The sequence below is a fragment of the Perognathus longimembris genome, chromosome 9 (genome assembly GCF_023159225.1).
Source record: "Perognathus longimembris pacificus isolate PPM17 chromosome 9, ASM2315922v1, whole genome shotgun sequence".
NCBI classification, from domain to species: Eukaryota; Metazoa; Chordata; class Mammalia; order Rodentia; family Heteromyidae; genus Perognathus; species Perognathus longimembris.
In genome coordinates, this window is record NC_063169.1 from 409,408 (window position 1) to 432,730 (window position 23,323).

Genomic DNA, 23,323 nt, shown 5'->3' on the forward strand with positions numbered 1-23,323 from the left:
GGAAAATACTTAATCACATTTGTCATTTATTTTCAACACATGTTACTGATCTTCCACTCTTTGTATCTGTCCTTCATTCTTTTTGTCTATGTCTGCAGTCATGAAACCTGACTGTTTAAGACTGGAAAAAAAATTCATAGTTGTGAAGAATCATGTCTAAAGATGTGATCAAGAATTGGGCACTGATGTCTCACACCTGTGATCCTTGCTACTCAGGAGGCTTAGATCTGAGGAGCCAGTTTCAAAGCCAGCCTGTGCAGAGAGAAGCAGATGAGACTCTTATCTCCAGTTAACCAACAAAAAGCTGGAAGTGGAGCTGAGGTTGAAGTGGTAGAGCACCAGCCTTGAGTGAAAATAGGGGGCCCTGAGTTCAAGTTCTACCACTGGCTCACACACAAAATGATTATCTCAAATAAACCCACCTTTAATCTACAGTTTACTTCCTCCTCTAAATGTTAACACCAGAATGCATATGATTTGAAATTCCAGGACAAAGTTAGAATTTTAGTCACATACACAAAAATTTTCTAAACATCAAGCAAAACAGAGACCATAATACTGTTGGTATCAGTGGTGCAGCAAATGCATTGAATGGCTCCTCTATAATGACTCATCTTACTTGTGCATTTCTGTTTGTGAAATGTTGTCTGTGTTTACTTCCTGTCCATCATGGAATGAAGTGTAATTCTCACCCCTAACAAATTGTCAGCATGAAAAGCACAGTCTTTGGTTACTTTGTTCCATCATTGGGATAAAGAACAAATTTACATTCTGTTCTACACCTAACTCCACATGTTCATCTTCATCTTTAACTCTCAGCTTGCTTGCCTTCCTCACGGTGGGCGTGGGGGGGTGGGGGGAGGGAGCATTGGCATTTCTTCCCCACAGGTTTACATGATGCTCAGATCAATCTCACCATCTTCCTTCTCCCCCCTCCATGCTTTCCAATGCAATCTAACGTATTTCCTTACTCAGTTTTCATAGTTGCAAACAATCTATTTTAACTGTAATCATCCTCTCCAAATATTATTTTTAAAATGTTATGTATAACGTGTGAGGTCGTGTGATGGCTTTTAATTACTGAACTGCTTCCTCTACGCCGTCACCCAATACCATAAATAGCTTGGCATAAATCAGGTTGGAAATGTCTATTATGTAATGATCTAGGGTGTAGTCAGTCAAAAATCACACTGTTTAAATGTAGCAAGCTTCTTAATGTTGTTTTTCAATCAAACAAAATTATAATTTTAAGAGCTATTGTATCACATAAGCATAGTAAGTTAAGAGAAAGTTTTGGGGAAATAATGCCTTCGGGATTTGAATGTATGGCTCCAGGAAGTCTCGGTATTTCCGGTCTGTAGATTGGCATCCTGAGTCATCTATTTGGGTATTTATGGAAAGGCATTTGGCTGACTTTCATTTTACTTGGAATGGGAGCCATAAACTGGGAAGGAGAAGGCTCTGTTCAGCCAAGTTACATAAACAAAATGTATCATATTTGAAACACTTGGCTATGCTTTGTGTCAGCTGGTCTATTCTTATTCTCCAGCCCAAAGTATAGGAGAGAAGTTTTCCATTTTTTTGAATCACAAGTTGTTAACTGCATTTTTATGTAATTTCCTGGGCAAGTGCAAAATTTCTAGGAAATCTAAGATCCAAAGAAGAAGAACTTATATAGCACAAGAAAGTATAAGCTGTACAGTTGAGTTGAGAATATTTAGGAGGAGACTCAGGAGCTAGACTGAAGTTTTGTTGCCCTCAGAGATGTCTGAAGGCATTGAGAAGAAAAGGCATACCCATGCTTCCTGGCTCTGCTTATTAGCACGGGTTGAGAGCTGCGGTGCTTCTGGATAATATTTGCTGAAGAAGGGAGAGGAATCCATGGAGCACAGGTGCAGAGGCTTGCTCTGGCAAGGCTGCCAAGGGAAATGAGGGCAGACGGGAAAGGCAGTTGATGGGATGAAACAGAAGTCCAGATAGGAGGTAGAGTGGATTTGGGCAGCGAGAGCAGAAAAAAACAAAACAAGAATACAGAAAAAAAGAACCTGTTACAAAGGAAAACTAGCCAGGTGGATGTGTCTGAAGCTTGGTGGGCACCGTGCACGGGCTGGGAGACCCTGGGAGACTTCGTCCAGCACCCCTGGCTCTGTGTCTGCGGGCTCTGGGGATAGCGGTCTCACGGTGCACACGGAGAAAGGTGGGCTCTGCCGTGGACTGCGCGGTCCAGCCAGCTGGGGCCCAGATGGGACAAAACCACAGGAAGAAGACAGGCAAATGGGTGTAGCTCTGATCCTCTGCTTCCCACAGGGGTGTGTGCTGCCTCGCCAGCACCATGGCCCCTGGACTTCCAGCGCCCCCGCATCCCACGGCCCTGGCCTGCCACCCCCATCCCACCGCCCCTGGCGTCAGAACCCAGCCTCCTCAGCCTTTCTACTGACACTGTTCAACGCAGAGGCCCCCCGCCTCCAGCTGCTAACGTGCCACTGCCCCTGGTTCTGAGCTTCCCGGCTTCTTGGAGCAAGCAGCTTCTGGGTCCCCAGCTCACCAGTGTGCATAGGGCATGGCCCAGCCAGCCGACCCCAGTGGTTTAAGCCTAAGAAATCCCCTTTGACAGTCCTATGAGTTACATACTTGTATACATCATGTTCTGATGTACACACAAACACGTGCACACCCAGATATACTATTCATCTATTTTTCTCTGGAGAGCCCCTGTCAATAGCACCCGTGGGGTGACAGGCTTGGGCAGGGAAGTGTGTGAGAATAAGATCCCCCTGAATTGAGAGCCTGTGGGTGGCAGAGCGAGGTGGAGGAAAGGCATGGCTCTTCCCTCCCTTCTGCCAAGCCCAAAGGGGGAGCCCGGTCCCTGGAATTCACGGGACTCTGGGGCTGAAATCACGAGGGCTACGTGCAAGTTCCAAGAGTGCCGCTTGGTGCGGAAGAATTGGCTCCTCGAGCTTTGTCAGACCCTACGGGAGACCTCAGGCCTGCTCACGCCCCACCCTCAGCAGCCAACTCACCACGGCCTGGGCCTTGCAGAACGGGTCTCGAGCTAAGAAGTCCGGGTCACAGTGGATTACAAGCTGGTGAAGCTCTATCTATTAAAAAATAACAGTCACGCGCAACATCAATTTCTCTGAGAATCACAGGCAGTCAGATCAGCCTAGCCGCTAAGAGAAAATGCTTCAATATACATGTAAAGACCCCTTCAAAAGAGGGTGTTTAGAATAATAACTGGGAAGCTGGGCACCAGTGGCTCACATCTGCAATCCCAGCGGCTCAGGAGGCCGAGCTCTGAGGATCAAGGGTCCAAGCCAGCCGGGGCAGGAAAGCCCATAACCAGCACAAAGCCAGAAGTGGAGCTGTGGCTCAAGTAATAGAGCGCCAGCCTTGAGCAAAAATCTCAGGAGCAGCACCCAGACCCTGTGTTTAAGCCCATGCTTGCACAATGCTGTTTCTACAGCGAAATCCCACCGTGGGGGGGGGGGGGAGGGGAACGGCCTCTGAGGTTACTACCCGTGACCCGGGCTCATGTTCTCAGGGATTTTTCCTATCACTATACCCACAGGAAAACATCAGACTTCCTAATTTCAATAATATCTCTTGTTTTCTAGGAAAATGTGATTTTTAAAGATCTTCTCATCTGAGTTCTTTCTAGTCATTTTTTCTCATCCAAATGATGACTGACAGACTTAGTGACTATTTCTGTTCAACAGAACCAGGAAATCCATCACAAGGGATGGGAAAATGACTTGCCATACAAAGGCAATTGCTACTTTGAACGTAAGTAAATAGGCTATTGTTCTTGAATGAAAACAGCTGATAATCTGGAATCCTTTAAGTTCATCTTTGTCTAGTCTTGTGTATTTGAAACATATGACTTTTTAGACAAAGCTTACGTTTTGAGTTGTATTTTAAATTTTACTACATTAAATTTAATAATCTTATTTTTACGGAAAGGAATTATCACATTGTTTTCTGCTTTCTGACTAGAGAAAATAGGTAAAATGGAAAGCAACAGGCTCAGCTGTAATCCAGCTACTCAAGAGACTAAGATCTGAGGACTGTAGCTCAAAGCTAGTCCAGGCAGGAAAGTCCAAGAATCTTATCTGCAACAAGCCAGCAAAAAGCCCAAAGTGGAGCTGTGGCTCAAGTGGTAGAGCACCAGCCTTGAGCACAAAAGCTAAGGGAACGCTGAGTCCCAGGACCATCAGGCAAAAGAAAGGTTACGCATGCACTCATTGACACTCACATCCACAGGTCTGCCGTCCGATGTCCGGGAGGCAATGGCTGTCCTTCCCCACGCGTCCACAGTGGCCTGGGCACTGGTCTGCCGGCTTGCAATCAGGCTGCAGTCCACATAGACAGAGATGGCGCGGGGCTCCACCCTGACCACCAGCTTGTGCCACTGGCGGTCGAACAGAGGGCGGAGCTCTCGGTTCTTAAACACGTAGTTCAGCGTATCTCCTTCAGCAGCTCTGAACATGAACTCTAGAACCCTCTTCCCTCCATCAACCACGATGGAAATCTGCAGAAGGGAACACTATCTGTCAGTGTTTTTAAGAGTCAAGTTTCCAGATTACCGGCAAAATCCAATAAAAGCTCAAGTGCGTGAGCCCTAATTGAAGCTCTGTCCATCGAGTTTGGTAACACAAACCGCCAGAAGTGTGGAGCTCCAGAGAAGTCGGTCAGATTCCGTCATGAAATAAAAGTGCGAATTTACATGAAAATAAAATTCACCATTTCAAGCTACACTGCTTCAGTGATATAATGTACATACATAAACATACACTTAGACATAAATTATTCTTCTATGTGGGTAAATCAAGGAGTCAAGTGGACTAATTTAAGAATAAAGATACAATTTCATTTTGCCTGGAATCTGACATCAGATTTTCTGACCTTTTGATAATTTGCCTCTCAGAAAGGCTACAGTGGATATAAGTGGACAGTCTCAGGTCAGTCTTCCCTGTATGGAACTGTCCCTGTGTGAAAGGACAACACTCGCTGCAGCAGTAAGCACATGGCAGTGACCACGTAGGAGTAATGGGAACGCAAGGTGGGAGCAAGTCATCCTGAGGATCCTCCCACGGGCTCCCTCCCCTCCCCCCCCACCCCTGCTAGGCTTGCCCCTGCTCTGGCTTGTGCTCCCCTGAATCCTGCATTCACTGCATGAACACTCTCCTAGACACCCTGGGGGCAGAAATTCTGGTTTTTAAGTCTTTATTCTTTAATTAAGTTGTTAGAATATCTAATTCACCAAGGACTGACAATGAACCACTTGCAAAGTAACATGGGAGACGGCGTTGTTGGTGAGGGACAGACACTCTTTTCAGTGTTCAGACAGAGCTAAAGGCACCCACCTTGTCCACTGGCCCGTCCCTGAGGCCAGAGGGCCGTGTCCCTCTGGATCCTCGCAGACACACAGGGTTTGGGCATGAGCTCCAGGACGGAGGCACAGCTCTCCCGATCTCTTACCTGTGGCACCTTCTGCTGGTTTACAATCTGCCAGAGGACCCACCGCTCCTTCCGGGCACTCCTCCGCACTCGAAACACGGCTGCCACAGCGTAGTCCTCCGGGAGGCCTTCGGGAAATATCTCCCTGGACGGGGGGGGGGGGGGGGGGGGGGGGGAACCCAAGAGCTACTGTAAGGAGCTGAAGACAGTGAGGGGACACATGCAATGTGGCGTCTCGGCCACATTGTTCTACATGAGTTTATGATTTGTTATTTATTGTCATAGTAATACAGCCAAAAGATATGTCGAAGCAGCTGTGCCTGTATTTCCTAGGTGATGTTCATTCTCCTTCTTTCCCTTTTTGTGAGCATACAGTATGGTGTTAAAGTTTGGCGCACAAAAAATGAGGGGCAAAAACTGGGTGCCCAAGTCTTACACCTATAATTCTAGTGACTTGGGAGGCAGTGATCTGAGGATCTCAGTTCAAAGCCAGCCTGGACAGGAAGGTTCCTGAGACTCTTATCTCCAATTAACCACCCAAAAGCCAGAAGTAGAGCTGTGGTTCAAGTTGTAGAACACCAACGTTGAGTACAAAAGCTTAGGGACAGCGCCCAGGAGCTATATTGAAGCCCTAGGACAGGAGCACACACACACACACACACACACACACACACACACACACACACGGGGCCAGATTAGAGTCTGTGTTGTGATGCTCCTGCCTTCAGTGAATGTTCCATCAGGAGAAATCTCAGTGCTCACTGAAGGCTGACAAACAGCAGTGATTCACCCAGACAGAAAGAGTCCTTCTGGGTTTGAATTTCAAAACACACTGCTGATTTCCAAGGCAAAATTTTCAAAGAACTTTAGCATATGGAACTCTTGCAAACAAGATTTCTTAATACTGATTCATGATGACACCAAATGTATTAAGGAGATTTTATCTTGATTTGTCACTCCTACAGATTCTTTAAAAAAATATTTCTGGTTAGTAGATACAATCCAAGACAGTCCAAATATCCCTTGGTCTCACTTCTCAATATTAGTCTCTGTATGAACATAAAGGAATTCAGGAAATGACTCCACAATATGTACACATTAAATTTCTCTCTCCTTGAGACTTATCTTTAAGCTGACTTTCAAATTCATTTTCATTGTATCTTTTGATAAAGTAGAAATCCTGCTTTTCTTTGGAAAGAGGTAGAAGGTGTTATATAAACAAGATACTATGTATATGCTGAGATGGTCACTTCTCTGCTTGGGTATTGCGCTAAACGCTGCAGAAATTGTGAGCTGTTGGAGCCAACAGCCATGCACCCCAGAGAACTTCCCTCTGCAGCCCATCAGGCACAGGAGACCAGGGCAGGCCACGCTGCCCTGAGGTGCCGGTTTGCTTCCTTGCTTAGACAGAACACATCCACATAGGAGTTGTGTGTGTACGCACATCTGTGTGCACATGTGTACGTGTATCTGTAGAGAAAGAGAGGCATGGTGCACACCCCCACTTCTGATGATTTGACGCCATGATAGTTCGATGTTACAGGTATAAAATATATTAACATAGTAGAAACAATACTACTTTGAATTCTGATCTCTTCTGGACTAGGGATCTGCAGTAGGTGGCACTTCTCAGTGCCAAGGGAGAGCAGGAATCCCGGGTCCGCACAGCCCTGGACCAGGAGACCGAGAGATGCACACTCTGCAATGCATGGAGACAGAGACAGAGACAGACAGAGGTGGAGGTCACAAGGCCCTGAGTTCAAGCCCCAGTATTGGCGTGTGTGCACGCACGTGCACGTGTGAGCGCACACACACACACTGCATAGGCCTGAGGAAAGTACAGAAGCCACTCAAAAGGGTGTGGGACAGATACGCTTTACAAATCACCATCATGAGTCCTGGAGGAACGCAAACTTCCCAGAAGCTCCACGCTTCTGGATCCCCTCTCCCTTCTGAGCCCCAGGGCCAGCTGGGGATTTCCACAACTCAGTCCTTTCCCCAGAATTTCTCTTCTCCCTGCTGTGGCCGCCTCTTCACGGGTTATTTCCCAAACCTTATTCCCATTCCTCGCACAGGAATCAACCCCATCTCAACGTGCTGTGAGCTCCAGAGCCTGTGCATGCTCTGTCCCACTGAAAAGCCCGTGGGGCTGACAGGAGAGTCGTGTTGTGGGTGAGAGGTTGAAGAGGTCAATCAGCTCCTTGGGAGAGCGATCAGGAGATCACCATGAAAAGCTCTATCTGGACCAATGGCTGAGTGCACAGGGCACAGCCCGCCGTGCCAGCCCAGGGGGGGACAATGACTGGGAAGGGGATGCACGCCTGCTGCCCCAGCAACAAGAAAGGACAGTCACTACCCAGGTCGGTCCAAGCCTACAGGAAGAACCGGCCTGGAAAATAACGAAGGCAAAAAGAGGCTGGAGGCCCTGCGTTCTGCCCTCAGAGCAAGTAAAAGAAAGACGAGGAGGGGGAAGAGGAGGAACAGGAAGGAAGAGGAGGAGGAAGAGAAGGAAGAGGAGGAGGAGGAAGAGGAGAGTGTCACCGGCCTCCGTGCCTGTGGAAGGCTTCTGTTCTTTCCACCTCCTTGCCTACCCCCAGCCCAGCACTGGGCATCCTGGGCTCCCAGGAATGAGCTATAACCCCTGACGCCCTGGACACCGCCGTGTCCACCCAGCACTTTCCTCTGGGTTCCTGACCAGCTGCAGGAAAGAGGCGTCCAGGGAGCTTAGCCAGGACAAACAATGAGGAGCCTGTGTGGCAGGGGCTGTGCAGCAACCCCCAGCTCTGACCCCGAGTCCGGCACAATGCTAGGCTGTGAGTTCTCGCGTCTACTGAGTGCTGGGCTGCTGGGCCTGTGGAAACCTGTGGAAATGCCGCCACACCTGTCCAAAGCTCTTGAATACGTGTTTGTTAGAGCATGATGAACCTGGGTCGCTTGGGGACTTCAGCAAGTACGATTCCAACAACGTTTGCTTCTGGCCCCCATTGCTTAAAAGTTTTTCTGAAATCCTTCAAAAGATGATCCCTTTAAGTCATTTGACTCGGCACTGGTTTGTAGCAAAGCAGAATGTATGAACACAGCCCGGCGGCCCAGGTTTCACTGCAGGGGCGGCTGTGCGGAGACCTGGACCCCTGGGGGACAGAGGTGGATGGCAGTGTCCCCAGGGGAGAGCCCGCGGCCCTCTTCCCCTGCTGTGAGCTCCGAGACCGGAATCACAGATGCAACAGAGAAAGACAGATAACTGACTCAGAGTCAAACGTAATACTTCACAACCAAATCTCACTATCTGTGGTACCTTCTCATTTAACATTTAAAACGTTTTGTTATCTCATGAATACTTCTATGACAAAAATGACATAATATCAATAAGTACTAGTTCTATTCTTAAAACATACTTCAGGGCTGGGGATATGGCCTAGTGGCAAGAGTGCTTGCCTTGTATACATGAGGCCCTGGGTTCGATTCCCCAGCACCACATATACAGAAAACGGCCAGAAGTGGTGCTGTGGCTCAAGTGGCAGAGTGCTAGCCTTGAGCAAAAAAGAAGCCAGGGTCAGTGCTCAGGCCCTGAGTTCAAGGCCCAGGACTGGCAAAAAAAAAAAAAACTTCAAAGTCAATTTAGTTATATAATCACTATTGATAGGTAATAATTTCACTCTTAAAATATACACTGAAATCACTTATCTATGTATAAAGTAAGAATATTTTTTCAGCCAAGTTTATGGATGAAATTTCTTAAAACTTTCTATTTTCATTTTAGAGATTTGTATTTTGTTCTCAATTTTTAAATATTTTGCTTTCCTAGGTAGGCTAATTTTTTTCTTTTTTAAATAAATGTATGCATTTATTTATTTATTGTCAAAGTAATGTACACAGGGTTACAGTTTCATATGTAAGGCAGTGAGTACATTTCTTATCAAACTTGTTAGCACCTCCTTTGTTTTTCTCCCACCTTCCCCCCTCCCCAGTTCTCTCCCCACCCTCTCTCTAGGCAGGTGAATTTTTAAAGAAACATTTCTGAGTTCTATAAATACAGTGTAAAACCATGCTTCTTGTTTATTCTGTACACCACAATGTGGCACAGAGTGATTTCTCTAGGTCTTGCCAAAGTTTCTAGAATGGAAGAGGCTGTCTGTTACCAGAGAGATAGAATGACCATTTGCTATATCCAAGATAGCCATGCTCAGATGTTTCTGAATGGAATGTAATCTCCTACAAGAAATTGTATCCACTGCTTCGTCAGTGATATTCCCATTGAGAAAAATAGAGTTGATCCTTACTCTCCAAATTCATGCAGATGTGTATGCACACACACACACACACACACACACACACACAGAGTTAGGAGTTCTCAGAGGAATATTTTCCACCTCTATTCAATTTCCAACACATTAACTCTAGTTCAATCTCTTAAAATGCAATCTTCATCTATCTACTTACATTACTGTTACCCTACATTTGAAGAGCTTAGGCTCAGTGAAACTTGAGTGTGATTAACCAGTTATTTTCTGTCTACTTTCTATATATTAATGCATTCCCTAAATATTCATAGGCATGTATGAAACTAACAACAATCAATATAAAAATCCATATTTAAAAATGAGGCCAGGCGCTGGTGGCTCAAACACTCGGCTGCTGAGAGGCTAATATCTGAGAATCACAATTCAAAGCCAGCCCAGGCAGGGAAGAGTGAGTCTCTTCAATTAACCAGCAAAATGTTGGAGATGGAATTGGCTCAAGTGGCTGAGCACCTGCTCTGAGTGAAAAAGCTAAAGGAGAAAGCCCTAGCCCTCACTTCAAGCTCCAGTATACATCCACACTGACACGCACACACACACACACACACACACACACACACACACACACACACACACGCCCGACTACGTGAAAGTTATAAAGTCAAACTAGAGTCATTCCTAATTATTCCAAAGGCTCAAGATCCCTCCGCGGGATCCCACTGCGGGATCCCACCGCAGGAAGGAAGAGGTGGCAATCGTAGGGGAAGAGATAGAGAATCAAAATCAGACCTCATAATTGAAATGACCAGTTCAGACAGAGGCAATGTTCAGATCAGAGACCCAGGACAAGAAATAGATGTTCTCAAGAGAGTAACAGTGGAATGCTCCTTCTTCACGTTGGAGCTGAGTTTCATTTCTTTATATTTTCTTTGTATTACCTTTTAAAATATTTTCTATACTTTCCCAATTTTTATAAGGAAAATGGACTGTGTTGCTGATCATTTAAAATAAATAAATAACACTGCTGGGTCTGTGGCCCATGTCTGTAAACCCAGCCACACAGGAAGCACCAGCAGGAAGATCCTGGTCTCAGCCAGCCTTGGAGGAACAAGTAAAAGATTCTACCTGCAAAGGAAAAGCAAAAAGGCTCAGAGGCATGGCTCCAGTACTAGAACGCCTGCCTAGCAAGCATGAGTGAATCCCAGAGTTCAAACAAAGAAAAGAAACACCCTGGTTGGATTAGGGGTAGGAGGGGAGGGTAACCCTAACCTCGTAAATAACCTAGAAGCTGGCCCTGTGTTTTTCAAGGAGCTATGTAAGGAAGAATGGCACAGACCTCATCTTCCACCCTCCACCAAAGACCCTTCTTCAACACCAAATGATAAGCTAAGCTTTATAACATGGGGAAAGACTAAAAAATACTCTTTTCCATTATCACAGGTGCAAAACCCACAAGTGACTGGAATCTATAACTCCCACCAACTCTGAGTTTAACAATGAATCACTAAAAAAAGGGTGTGAAGCACTTCACATGAAAATGTATTTATTTCAGTATATTCCCCACACACTTAAAATGGAATGTCTGCTTACAAAATCCTTGTTACAAAATGCGTGGAGCTGTATAAAAGTCGACATTTTACTAGCAACGAAGGAATTCATCGGCTTGGACTTTAAGAATGAATGATATTTGCCAATTTTTTGTATTGACTGAATATGCTAGGTATTTTTATCCACACTTGAAAACATCTTTCCTAATCAAAATCATTTAAAACCATTAGTAAGTGCAAATGGTTTCTCCACTACAGGACAGTCCTTGGCATGAGATAGAGGAAGCATTTAATCACACCATGTCATCTTAATTGTTACTAAATAGGATCGTGTATCCTGATTTGGGATTTAAGAAATGAACTCAAAAAGCCACAGATGCCAGCCTTCCCCTGGTCGTGGTGTGTTCTCACTAAGAGCCAGAACTTCCAACGGTCCCCTGTGTGACCTCCTTCCTTCTGGAAAAAGCTGTGTGTATGACATGCAAGCTCTGCTGGCCTCAAAATCATCCCCCAAATCATCAAATAGTTCATTCTTATGAAAACGATGGGAAGAGCTCTGCTAGGATTATCAAAAACGAAGGAAGTTTACATGAGGAAACACTCGAGTTAGCAGGCCAAGCTGAAAGGCCACAGTGCAGGACCTGCCAGAGGAGGCTGGGGAGTGTGGGTGAGTTCCACAGGGGAGAGCCCTCAGAGAGGAGGCGGCCGAGGTAAACCGTGCCTCCAATATTAAAGTCACTGGAGCTGAACGTAATGTCTCAGAGCCCTAGCACAGGGCTCTAGAAGATTCTCCACATGACACAGCCACTTGCTGGCACCAGCCAAACCGCTACAGGTCTCTTTCCTATCCTGTCCTACATCCACCCACAGGCGAGCCTCCCTTTCTCCGTCTCCCGAGGACTCTGGTTCACTGTCCAGGGCGCCTCTTCTCCCCTTCCCAGCACAGCTAGATGAGCCTTTAAAATCAGACCACACCTCTAGTCTTTCTTAGTCCATTTTGGGGCTTGAACTTGGGGTGGGTGCTGTCTCTGAGCGCTTTTTGCTCAAGGCTAACGCTCTATCACTCGAGCCACAGTGCCACTTCCTGTTTACTGGCAGGGTTTAATTGGAGTTCAGAGTTTCACAGACTTTCCTGCTAGGGCTGGCTTCAAACCCTGGTCCTCAGATCGCAGCTTTTGAGTAGCTAGGATTACAGGCATGACCCATCAGTGACCAGCTCCCGCTCATCTTTTAAAGGTACACCAAGTTTCCTGGGGAAAAAAATGCTTGCCCTGATCTAGCCTCCTGCCTCCCACAGAGCCTGAGCTTGAGCCCTACCCCATCCCTGACCTATCTATCTCCCTGGCCTCCAGCACACAGCCTGAGCTACCCCATCCCTGACCTATCTATCTCCCTGGCCTCCCACAGACCCTGAGCTACCCCATCCCTGACCTATCTATCTCCCTGGCTTCCCACAGAGCCTGAGCTACCTCATCCCTGACCTATCTATCTCCCTGGCCTCCCACAGAGCCTGAGCTACCCCATCCCTGACCTATCTATCTCCCTGGCCTCCCACAGAACCTGAGCTACCCCATCCCTGACCTATCTATCTCCCTGGCCTCCCACAGAGCCTGAGCTACCCCATCCCTGATCTATCTATCTCCCTGGCCTCCCACAGAGCCTGAGCTACCCCATTCCTGACCTATCTATCTCCCTGGCCTCCAGCACACAGCCTGAGCTACCCCATCCCTGACCTATCTATCTCCCTGGCCTCCAGCACACAGCCTGAGCCACCCCATCCCTGACCTATCTATCTCCCTGGCCTCCCGCGCAGCCTGAGCCACCCCATCCCTGACCTATCTATCTCCCTGGCCTCCCACAGAGCCTGAGCTACCCCATCCCTGACCTATCTATCTCCCTGGCCTCCCACAGAGCCTGAGCTACCCCATCCCTGATCTATCTCCCCTGGCCTCCCACAGAACCTGAGCTACCCCATCCCTGACCTATCTATCTCCCTGGCCTCCCACAGAGCCTGAGCTACCCCATTCCTGACCTATCTATCTCCCTGGCCTCCAGCACACAGCCTGAGCTACCCCATCCCTGACCTATCTATCTCCCTGGCCTCCAGCACACAGCCTGAGCCACCCCATCCCTGACCTATCTATCTCCCTGGCCTCCCGCGCAGCCTGAGCCACCCCATCCCTGACCTATCTATCTCCCTGGCCTCCCACAGAGCCTGAGCTACCCCATCCCTGACCTATCTATCTCCCTGGCCTCCCACAGAGCCTGAGCTACCCCATCCCTGATCTATCTCCCCTGGCCTCCCACAGAACCTGAGCTACCCCATCCCTGACCTATCTATCTCCCTGGCCTCCCACAGAGCCTGAGCTACCCCATTCCTGACCTATCTATCTCCCTGGCCTCCAGCACACAGCCTGAGCCACCCCATCCCTGACCTATCTATCTCCCTGGCCTCCCGCGCAGCCTGAGCCACCCCATCCCTGACCTATCTATCTCCCTGGCCTCCCACAGAGCCTGAGCTACCCCATCCCTGACCTATCTATCTCCCTGGCCTCCCACAGAGCCTGAGCTACCCCATCCCTGATCTATCTCCCCTGGCCTCCCACAGAACCTGAGCTACCCCATCCCTGACCTATCTATCTCCCTGGCCTCCCACAGAGCCTGAGCTACCCCATTCCTGACCTATCTATCTCCCTGGCCTCCCACAGAGCCTGAGCTACCCCATTCCTGACCTATCTATCTCCCTGGCCTCCAGCACACAGCCTGAGCTACCCCATCCCTGACCTATCTATCTCCCTGGCCTCCAGCACACAGCCTGAGCCACCCCATCCCTGACCTATCTATCTCCCTGGCCTCCCGCGCAGCCTGAGCCACCCCATCCCTGACCTATCTATCTCCCTGGCCTCCCACAGAGCCTGAGCTACCCCATCCCTGACCTATCTATCTCCCTGGCCTCCCACAGACCCCGAGCTACCCCATCCCTGACCTATCTATCTCCCTGGCCTCCCACAGAGCCTGAGCTACCCCATCCCTGACCTATCTATCTCCCTGGCCTCCCACAGAGCCTGAGCCTGAGCCACCCCAGTCTCTGGGTGGCACCCATCCAGGCACAATGATGTGTATTTTTTCCTGAGCTCTGCAGGCTCCCTGAGGCGGAGGCTTTGTGCTTCCTGCCGTCTCCTGGGGTGTCTGTCCCGTGTCCTCAGCTCCTACTGCTCAGCTCAAATGACATTTCCTCTGCAAAGTCTAAAGTTGTCTTTGCCCAGTCACCACCTCACATGTCTGCTTGCTCTGTTTTCCTCACAGGCTTGTGACTACATGAGTTTACAAGAATTGATGGGTTGGTACATTTATTGCCTTTTCACAACTACTGTACAATGATTTCTGAAACCCGGCCCTACGAGGCTCGGGTCTGAAGTCCGTCTCCTCGGTTATAACTGTTCTATTCACGGGAACCCACGCTGCCGCGCGCCTGTGTGACGCTGGGAGTGGAGCCCGTGCCGGCGCCTGGCTCTGGGCTGCAGGGCCTGGCCGGCGCCTCGGGGAGCAAAGGGGAATCATTTAGAACCAAGCGCTTCTTCTAAAGCAGGCGAATGACAAGTTCTGAAACATTAAAAAAAAATCCAAGACCAAACATACCAAAAGAAATTCCAAGAACGAATGTGTGTCTCTCACTTTGAGAAACCTGCAGAAGCTCCCTACAAGATGTCACCGCAGGCGCCGCCCCGGGGTGGGCCAGGCAGCCTCGGCCTAGGCCTGGCTCCCACCTCAGCACCCAGTGGGGGGGGGGGGGGCTCTCCCACCTCAGCACCCAGTGGGGGGGAGGGGCTCTCCCACCTCAGCACCCAGTGGGGGGAGGGGGCTCTCCCACCTCAGCACCCAGCATGGGGGAGGGGGGCCTCTCCCACCTCAGCACCCAGCGGGGGGGGGGCTCTCCCACCTCAGGACCCAGTTGGGGGGGGGGGCTCTCCCACCTCAGGACCCAGCGTGGGAGGGGGGAGGGCCTCTCCCACCTCAGCACCCAGCCCGGGGGGGGGGCTCTCCCACCTCAGGACCCAGTGGGGGGCCTCTCCCACCTCAGAACCCAGCGCGGGGGGGGGGGGGAGGGCCTCTCCCACCTCAGAACCCAGCGCGGGGGGGGGGGAGGGCCTCTCCCACCTCAGCACCCAGCGCGGGGGGGGGCTCTCCCACCTCAGGACCCAGTGGGGGGGGGCTCTCCCACCTCAGAACCCAGTGGGGGGCCTCTCCCACCTCAGAACCCAGCGCGGGGGGGGGGGGGGAGGGCCTCTCCCACCTCAGCACCCAGCGCGGGGGGGGGCTCTCCCACCTCAGCACCCAGCAGGGGGGGGCCTCTCCCACCTCAGCACCCCCAGGCTGGAAGGGGCTTTGGCAGCAGCCAGGTCAGCTGCCTCACTCCATAATGAGAGATTTTAAATAGATTTAAATAGATTTTAAATAGAGATTTTACATAGCCACCTCGCCACCACCCTGCCACCTCCCCGCCAGGTGGTGAGCGTGGCAATATTCAGAGGAAACAAAACAATAAAAAATCAGTTCATTCAAGCGGGGGCTGGTGGCTCATACCAGTCATCCCAGCTACTCAAGAGGCTGAGATCATGGTTCAAAGTCACCCTGGGCAGGAAAGTCTATGAAACTCCATCTCAAATTAACCACAAAAAGCCAGTTGTGGAGGTGTGGTTCAAGTGGATGAGGGCCAGCCAGAAGTGAAAAAGCTAAGCAAGAGCAAGAGGGCCTGAGTTAAAGTCTCAGAACTGGCACAAGTACTACTACTACTACTACTAATGAATTCACCATCTTGAACCTGTTGGCACAGCTGTCTTCGGGTGGAAGGAGAGGAGTGAGATACTGCATTTTAAATAACAACAACAACAATAACAACAACTTCACCGTTTTGAAGCTGTTGGCGCCGCTGTCTTGGGGAGGAAGGAGAGGGGTGAGAGGCTGCATTTCCTCACAACTCAGCCCTAATGGTTTTACAGTCAAGAAGAGTAACGACACCAGACAACCACGGAGCAGGTGGCCTGGCCTCCGTTTGCTTCTTGGTAGAATGAAGTCATTCGTTGTGTACAGCAAGTGAGCGTGGTGTGCCTGCTCTGTATTCCTGGGAGAACCACAGCTTGTGCGTGTCACGTATGTGGAAAACGTCAGGAGAAAACCCAACCACGACACGCAGGGGAAGAAACCATCTCTTCCTTCTTTGGTCTTTTACTTCACTATATAATCATGTAAAGCAGTAAAATGCAAAGCAAAAAGAACGAACATTCACGTTTGTGCAGTTCAGTACTCATAAACCACAGAGCAAGATGATCCCCGAGAAATCGCCCTCCCTAAAGAATGGCGCATAAATCCATCGCAATCCGTGTTTGATAGCAAAGTGTTCCAAAGTGGAATTGTGGATTAGAGAGCTCAACGGCAATTCTTGAGCCCAATTCTAGCACAAGTCTGAAAAGCAAAGCCCTCTTTAAAAAAGAAAAAAGTTCTATTTTGGTAGAGCTAGAGAGAGTTTCCCAGACCCTATTTAACATGACAGACATTTGTTTATCTTTTTGCTTTTAAAATTGATGGTTACATGGAAAGAGTCTATTTTTAAATATCAAGAGCAGGCTTCCAAATTAATTCTTGCACCCTGAGTAAGTGTGAGGCAGAGAGCACGGAGAGCCCTGCATGCGTGTGCAAGGGCCCGGGGCCTCTGGCCGGCCGCGGATCTTCCAGGAGAGGAATGCAATACGAGCCACATTTCCTGCGGGTGAAATGGACACACTTGGAGCCGGCGGCAAGTGGCTCCTCTCCCAGCTGACACCCACCATCACCTGTTGCGGGCAGCGGGGCCGCCCGGCCGGCAGGGCTGGGGCCGTGTCTGCAAGGCGCCCGGGCCAGCTGGGGTGTGAGGGGAGGGCTGGCCGCGGCCTGGGAGACGCCGACATCGCCGCCTTCGCCGCCTTCCCGTGGCTGCCCAGGGCTCCGGCAGACAAGCTGCTCTGGGAACGTGAAGTGGGGCCACACCGGGGCTTCTCAGCTGTTCCCATCAGCACGTGCTCATCGTGGCATCTCAGTGACTTCCTACAGAAACCCGCCCTCACGCCAGACGCCCTTCAGGAAGCAGAGACTGAGGGGGCATTGGGAAGGCCGCTCTGTAGAGACGGGCCTCCTCAAAGCGCGGGGTTGCCTTATGCCCCGCGTGGGGAAGAGCAGCAGACCCCGGTTCAGACCCAGGCCCGGCTCTGGAGCATCCTGGGCCCTGCTCGGGGCAGGTGGGGAAGGCCCGGATGAGGCTGGTAGAATGGCACACGGGCAGCGGTCGTGTGTTCTAGAACGTTTGCTAGTGCTGCCTCCCAGACCTTCACTTGTGTCGACCAAGTTCAGGTCCCCGGCTGGCCAGTGTGCTCTGCGGAAAACCCTCTGTACCCAGCTCTGCTTCCAGACACCCTCACACCGGGGCGCCCGGGCCTCCCAAACTGCCTTGGCTGGAAGAGCCCCCAGCAGGCTCCCCGAACAGCCACAACACACCCTGGCCTTGGTCCCAGGCAGCTTCCCGCGTGGCCGTGGCGTGGCCGTAGCGTGGCCCTGGCATGGCCCTGGCGTGGCCCTGGCGTGGCCCTGGCGTCCCGTCTCCTTCAGGAGCTTCTTTGACTTCAGGGCATCACACGGGAGCCTAGCGCATCCCGGACAGAAGGAACTCTGTGGAAGGAAGGAAGGAGGGCTGCGGCCTTCCTCGCCCCTGCGCTCCAGCGAGTGCCCCTTCATCTGGGGGTGGGGTGAAGCGCCTCTTCATAATTACTTTTCTCACTGGTGTCAAAGCTGAACTTACAATAATTGTGAACCCTTTGTTCAACTAATTAAAGATAAAAGAGATACATGAAAAGAAATGAATGTTAAATGCTGCTAGGTCAAAATAAAATCAAGGTGACACTATATCCTATCATCTTTTTCCTTGTAGCCCTCCTTTTCCCCTCCTGCGTTTGGTGGGTCTGAGCTCTGAGCGCAAGGCCTCCGACTTGCTAGGCAGGGCACCACACCACGCGTGCCACATTCCTTCCACTTATTTTTGAGATAGAGTCCTCGATTTTGCGAGAATTGCGCTGGACTAAGATCTTCCTGTTTCTTCGTCCTGCATAGCTGGAAGAACAAGCATATCCCACGTCGTCACTTTTTGTTGGGATAGGTCTTCTTTTTAGCCAGGCCGGCCCTGAAGAGCATCCTGCTGACCTTCACCTGCTGACCTTCACCTGCTGACCAGCTAGCATTACAGGCAAGATGCTGCTCCCAGCCAAGAGCCCTCCTCAGTAAAGAAAATGCTCAGTTCTCATCACCAGTGGATCCAGAGGCAACAGGACAGGAGTACGAGGATTTCCTGGCTCTTGAGGTCCTCAGATGATGCAGGCTGGAAACTGGGGGGTCTGCAGCCAGGTGCAAGGGTCGACGTTAGGACATCACCACTAGCCTATGTACATGCATGTGTGTGCATGTGCGTGTGTCTGCACGCACACACACTATGCCGTCAGCAGCAATGAGGATGTCTCTGAAAGCAGACGACTGAAGATGAAGTTGGCTGATCTGCCTTTATGGAAAGGACTCTTGGCCAAGGCAGAGTAACAAATGGATGAGGCAATTAGCAAACATCAATCGCAAGCCAGGCACCAGTGGCTCACCGCTGCAATCCTGACTACTCAGGAGGTGAGGCCAGAGGATGGAGGATCGCTGCCAGCCCAGGCAGGCAAGTGTGTGAAATATTTATTTCCAATTAACCAGAAAAAAGGCCGGATGGGGAGTTGTGGGTCAAGGGGAAGAGTGTCAGCCTTGGGTGAAAAGGCCACACAAGAGTACAAAACCCTGGATTCAAGTCCTAGTACTGGCATGAGCACACATGCATGTGTACACACATGTACACACACATACCAATCAACCATTAACAACAGAAGTGCGTGTACATCTCCCCCCTCTGCCCAGTTATGTGCGTTGAACAGAGGGCTCTGCCCAGCTGTGCCCCAGGTCCGTCCCTGAGCTGCGTCTCCCCCCCCCCCACAGGTTGCTTGCTTATGAATGTGAACACATGGCCAGCAGCCCCGGGCTCCCTTTCATAAGAAACAAGATGTGAAGGGCCTTGAAGAGAGCAGCGGCTCGACGGGCCTGCAGGTGGGGAGCAGGAACTCTAGTAACGCGGTGAGATGTTGACACGGTGTCACCAACCTCTCGTATGAAGGAGACCTCTGGAAACGCTTAGGCGATCCAAGCCATCCTCAGATCAGAACTACAACAGCATTAAAGATGAACTCGACCCACCAACGAAGCAAACTGGACCAAGGACATCGGTGAGGGCTTCCCAGAACACCGGGGCTTCTGATGGGCACAAAAGATGAATGGGAGGGTATCGCAGGAGGAGAAACAGGTTCACAGAGGGGATTCAATGCAACATGTAAGCCACCGGTGTGGGGAACAAGGCTGCGTTCACAACAGCCAATTCAAAGGAGACATTTCCATAGGGTTCCCAGTCAGAGCGGAATGTGTCAGGGTGCATATGGAGGAAAACACGATGAGTAACATGTCTATGAGCTGGCTGTGCCCAAAGGGGACGATGACGGGAGAACATTCCAGAACAAAGGCAATTAAATACATACACTGTGGAGCAGCAAGCCCAGGCACTAGGAAGAGGCCACCACAGACACAGATCAGGACGGGAGAGATGGAGAGACTGTGAGGGACAGAGAGGACACAAGGGATGGAGAGACCACGAGGGACGGAGAGGACACAAGGGACGGAGAGGACACGAGGGACGGAGAGGACACGAGGGACGGAGAGGACAGAGGGACGGAGAGGACACGAGGGACAGAGAGGGCAGAGGGACGGAGAGGACACGAGGGACAGAGAGGACACGAGGGACGGAGGGGACACGAGGGCGGAGGGGACACGAGGGCGGAGGGGACACGAGGGACAGAGGGGACACAAGGGATGGAGAGACCACGAGGGACGGAGAGGACACGAGGGACGGAGAGGACACGAGGGACGGAGAGGACACGAGGGACGGAGAGGACAGAGGGACGGAGGGGACACGAGGGACGGAGAGGACACGAGGGACGGAGGGGACACGAGGGACGGAGGGGACACGAGGGACGGAGCGGACACGAGGGACGGAGAGGACACGAGGGACGGAGAGGACAGAGGGACGGAGGGGACACAAGGGACAGAGAGGACAGAGGGACAGAGAGGACACGAGGGATGGAGAGACCACGAGGGACGGAGGGGACACGAGGGACGGAGAGACAGTGAGGGACAGAGAGGACACAAGGGACGGAGAGGACACGAGGGACGGAGCAGACACGAGGGACGGAGGGGACACGAGGGACGGAGGGGACACGAGGGACGGAGAGACAGTGAGGGACGGAGAGGACACGAGGGACGGAGCGGACACGAGGGACAGAGAGGACAGAGGGACGGAGAGGACAGAGGGACAGAGAGGACAGAGGGACGGAGAGGACACGAGGGACAGAGAGGACAGAGGGACAGAGAGGACACGAGGGATGGAGAGACCACGAGGGACGGAGGGGACAGGAGGGACGGACGAGGGACGGAGGGGACACGAGGGACGGAGGGGACACGAGGGACGGAGGGGACACGAGGGCGGAGGGGACAGAAGGGACGGAGGGGACACGAGGGATGGAGGGGACACGAGGGACGGAGGGGACACGAGGGACGGAGGGGACACGAGGGACGGAGGGGACACGAGGGACGGAGAGACAGTGAGGGACGGAGGGGACACGAGGGATGGAGAGGACACGAGGGCGGAGGGGACACGAGGGTGGAGGGGACACGAGGGACGGAGAGGACACGAGGGACAGAGAGGACACGAGGGCGGAGGGGACACGAGGGACAGAGGGGACACAAGGGCGGAGGGGACACGAGGGACGGAGAGGACAGGAGGGACGGACGAGGGACGGAGAGGACACGAGGGACGGAGAGGACACGAGGGACGGAGAGGACACGAGGGCGGAGGGGACACGAGGGACGGAGAGACAGTGAGGGACGGAGGGGACACGAGGGACAGAGGGGACACAAGGGCGGAGGGGACACGAGGGACGGAGGGGACACGAGGGCGGAGGGGACACGAGGGACGGAGAGGACAGGAGGGACGGACGAGGGACGGAGAGGACACGAGGGACGGAGAGGACACGAGGGACGGAGGTGACAGGAGGGACGGAGGGGACACGAGGGCGGAGGGGACACGAGGGACGGCCAGGACCTGGGCATTAGGGAGGTTCCTGGTGGCGTCAGGAGCACAGGGAGGGCGGCCTCTGAGAGCAGGAGCTGCCCCTCCGTGAGGGCTGGGCTGGGAGGCTGAGCTGAACAGGAGGAAGAACTCGGTCAGCTGGTCAACCACTCAGATGTTAATTCTCCACATGTTCCTGTTATTTAGAAATTTTACTCTGCTTTCTATTCCAAATCACATAGATCCAGTCATAGTGAATAAAATTAACTTTGTCAGGGTTTTAATTTTTTATTCTTTTTACTTAAAATGATACACATTTCACTAATCTAATTTATTCTGGGAACTGGAAATTCTGACTAAAATGAAATGATTTGCAAGGTAGACCCAAATTATAGGAGTCTCCTACAATAACACTTGCATATTTTGTGTTAATAATTTTTTTCTGATTCACATTTGTGGCTCAGTTGAAAGAACTGAAATGGTAAATAATTCATGATATTAGGTGGCACCATTACTCCTTCTTGGCTGACATGTTTCTAAGTATATTATTGCAATTGTGACATCTTACTATTGGATTGTGCCCAATTATATACGACTCTTTCGAGTTACAGCAACCAACAAAAAACGTTTCTAGAGTTATTATCACGTTACTGTGACGCACTCGCGCAGGAATCATGCATTACCGTGACACATTTTCAGGCTGATTCCTACGCAGAAGGTCACGTTTATTGCTTTGAAGGCTTGCAGCCGTATAAAAAGCAATGCATTTGCAGTTACCTCAGGTCAATTACTAGCCAGTCCTCACCGTGTTTTGATGGGCCAAATACAATAGGAGATGAATGAAGAGTGTGCTTGCTGTCTGTTTCTTTTTGCTTATTTTTTGTGTCAGTGCTAGGGCTGGAACTCAGGACTTGGTTTCTCTCCCTAAGCTTTTTCTCCCAAGGCTAGCAAATCACTGCTTGGGCCACAGCTCTGCTTCTGGCTCTTTGCTGGTTCACTGGGGAGAAGAGTCTCAGGGACTTTCCTCCCCGGGCTTACTTCAAATCACAGTCCTCTGAGCTAGTCAATCCTGTGTGGCCGGGGTTACATGTAGGAGCCATTATCCTAATGGCTATCTGTTTTTCTGGAAATTAAACTGCTAAAACCTACTCCTTGAAGGCAATAAGGACGGCATAATTGTTTCTTGATTTAATAGTGTTACATTTAGTAGTTAATATTATACTTAAATCATATTAAATATACTAACTATAATACCAATATATTTTAAATGTTATATTGATATAGCATGGTTAATATTGATAGAACTATTATGCTAATGTAATTAATATTAATATAATATTGATGCTATATTTAAATGTTAATTTTAATACTAATATAATATTACACTTACTACTAAATACTAAAAATAAATCTATAATAGGCCAATAAATCCATTTTTACCTTCTCTATTTACAACTCAGGTAAAACCTAGACTATTTTAGCTTTGCAAGATTTTTCTCTACTAGCTTTCACAAATACAAAAACTATCTCTATACCTTTGAAACAAAATTACTCTTTTGAGGGCAGCAGAGCAAGTGTTCCAACTCAAGACAAAGGGCTTAACTAAGGTGGGATGGACCTGATGTGTAAACTTACCATCAAATGCAGTACAGTCTACTTTTCTCCACATAATTGGGATTGTGTGAAATCTGAATGTGGCCACAAGTCATAAAATGCACCTAGTTAACTAGTTAACATAAAGAACTTCTACATCTTAGAAGACGCTTCTGGACCAAACCACTGGTTACTGGTACAAATTCACATGGCTGAGTTTTCTAGAAAAACAGAAAGTGAGTTGTGGTTTTAGAGTAATGAAATCA

At 50.3% G+C, this 23,323-nt stretch overlaps 1 protein-coding gene across 1 annotated transcript in view; it reads right to left on the reverse strand.

The window, feature by feature from the left end:
- The window catches only part of LOC125357771 (collagen alpha-1(XIX) chain-like), a 132,338-nt gene that overhangs the window by 87,181 nt on the left and 21,834 nt on the right, over positions 1–23,323 (reverse strand). The window contains exons 6-8 of the mRNA XM_048354691.1: positions 5,479–5,602; positions 4,253–4,528; positions 3,021–3,098 (exon numbers count right to left, since the gene is read on the reverse strand). Of these exons, the coding sequence (XP_048210648.1) occupies positions 3,021–3,098; positions 4,253–4,528; positions 5,479–5,602 (478 nt within the window). The remainder of the gene's footprint in view (positions 1–3,020; positions 3,099–4,252; positions 4,529–5,478; positions 5,603–23,323) is intronic.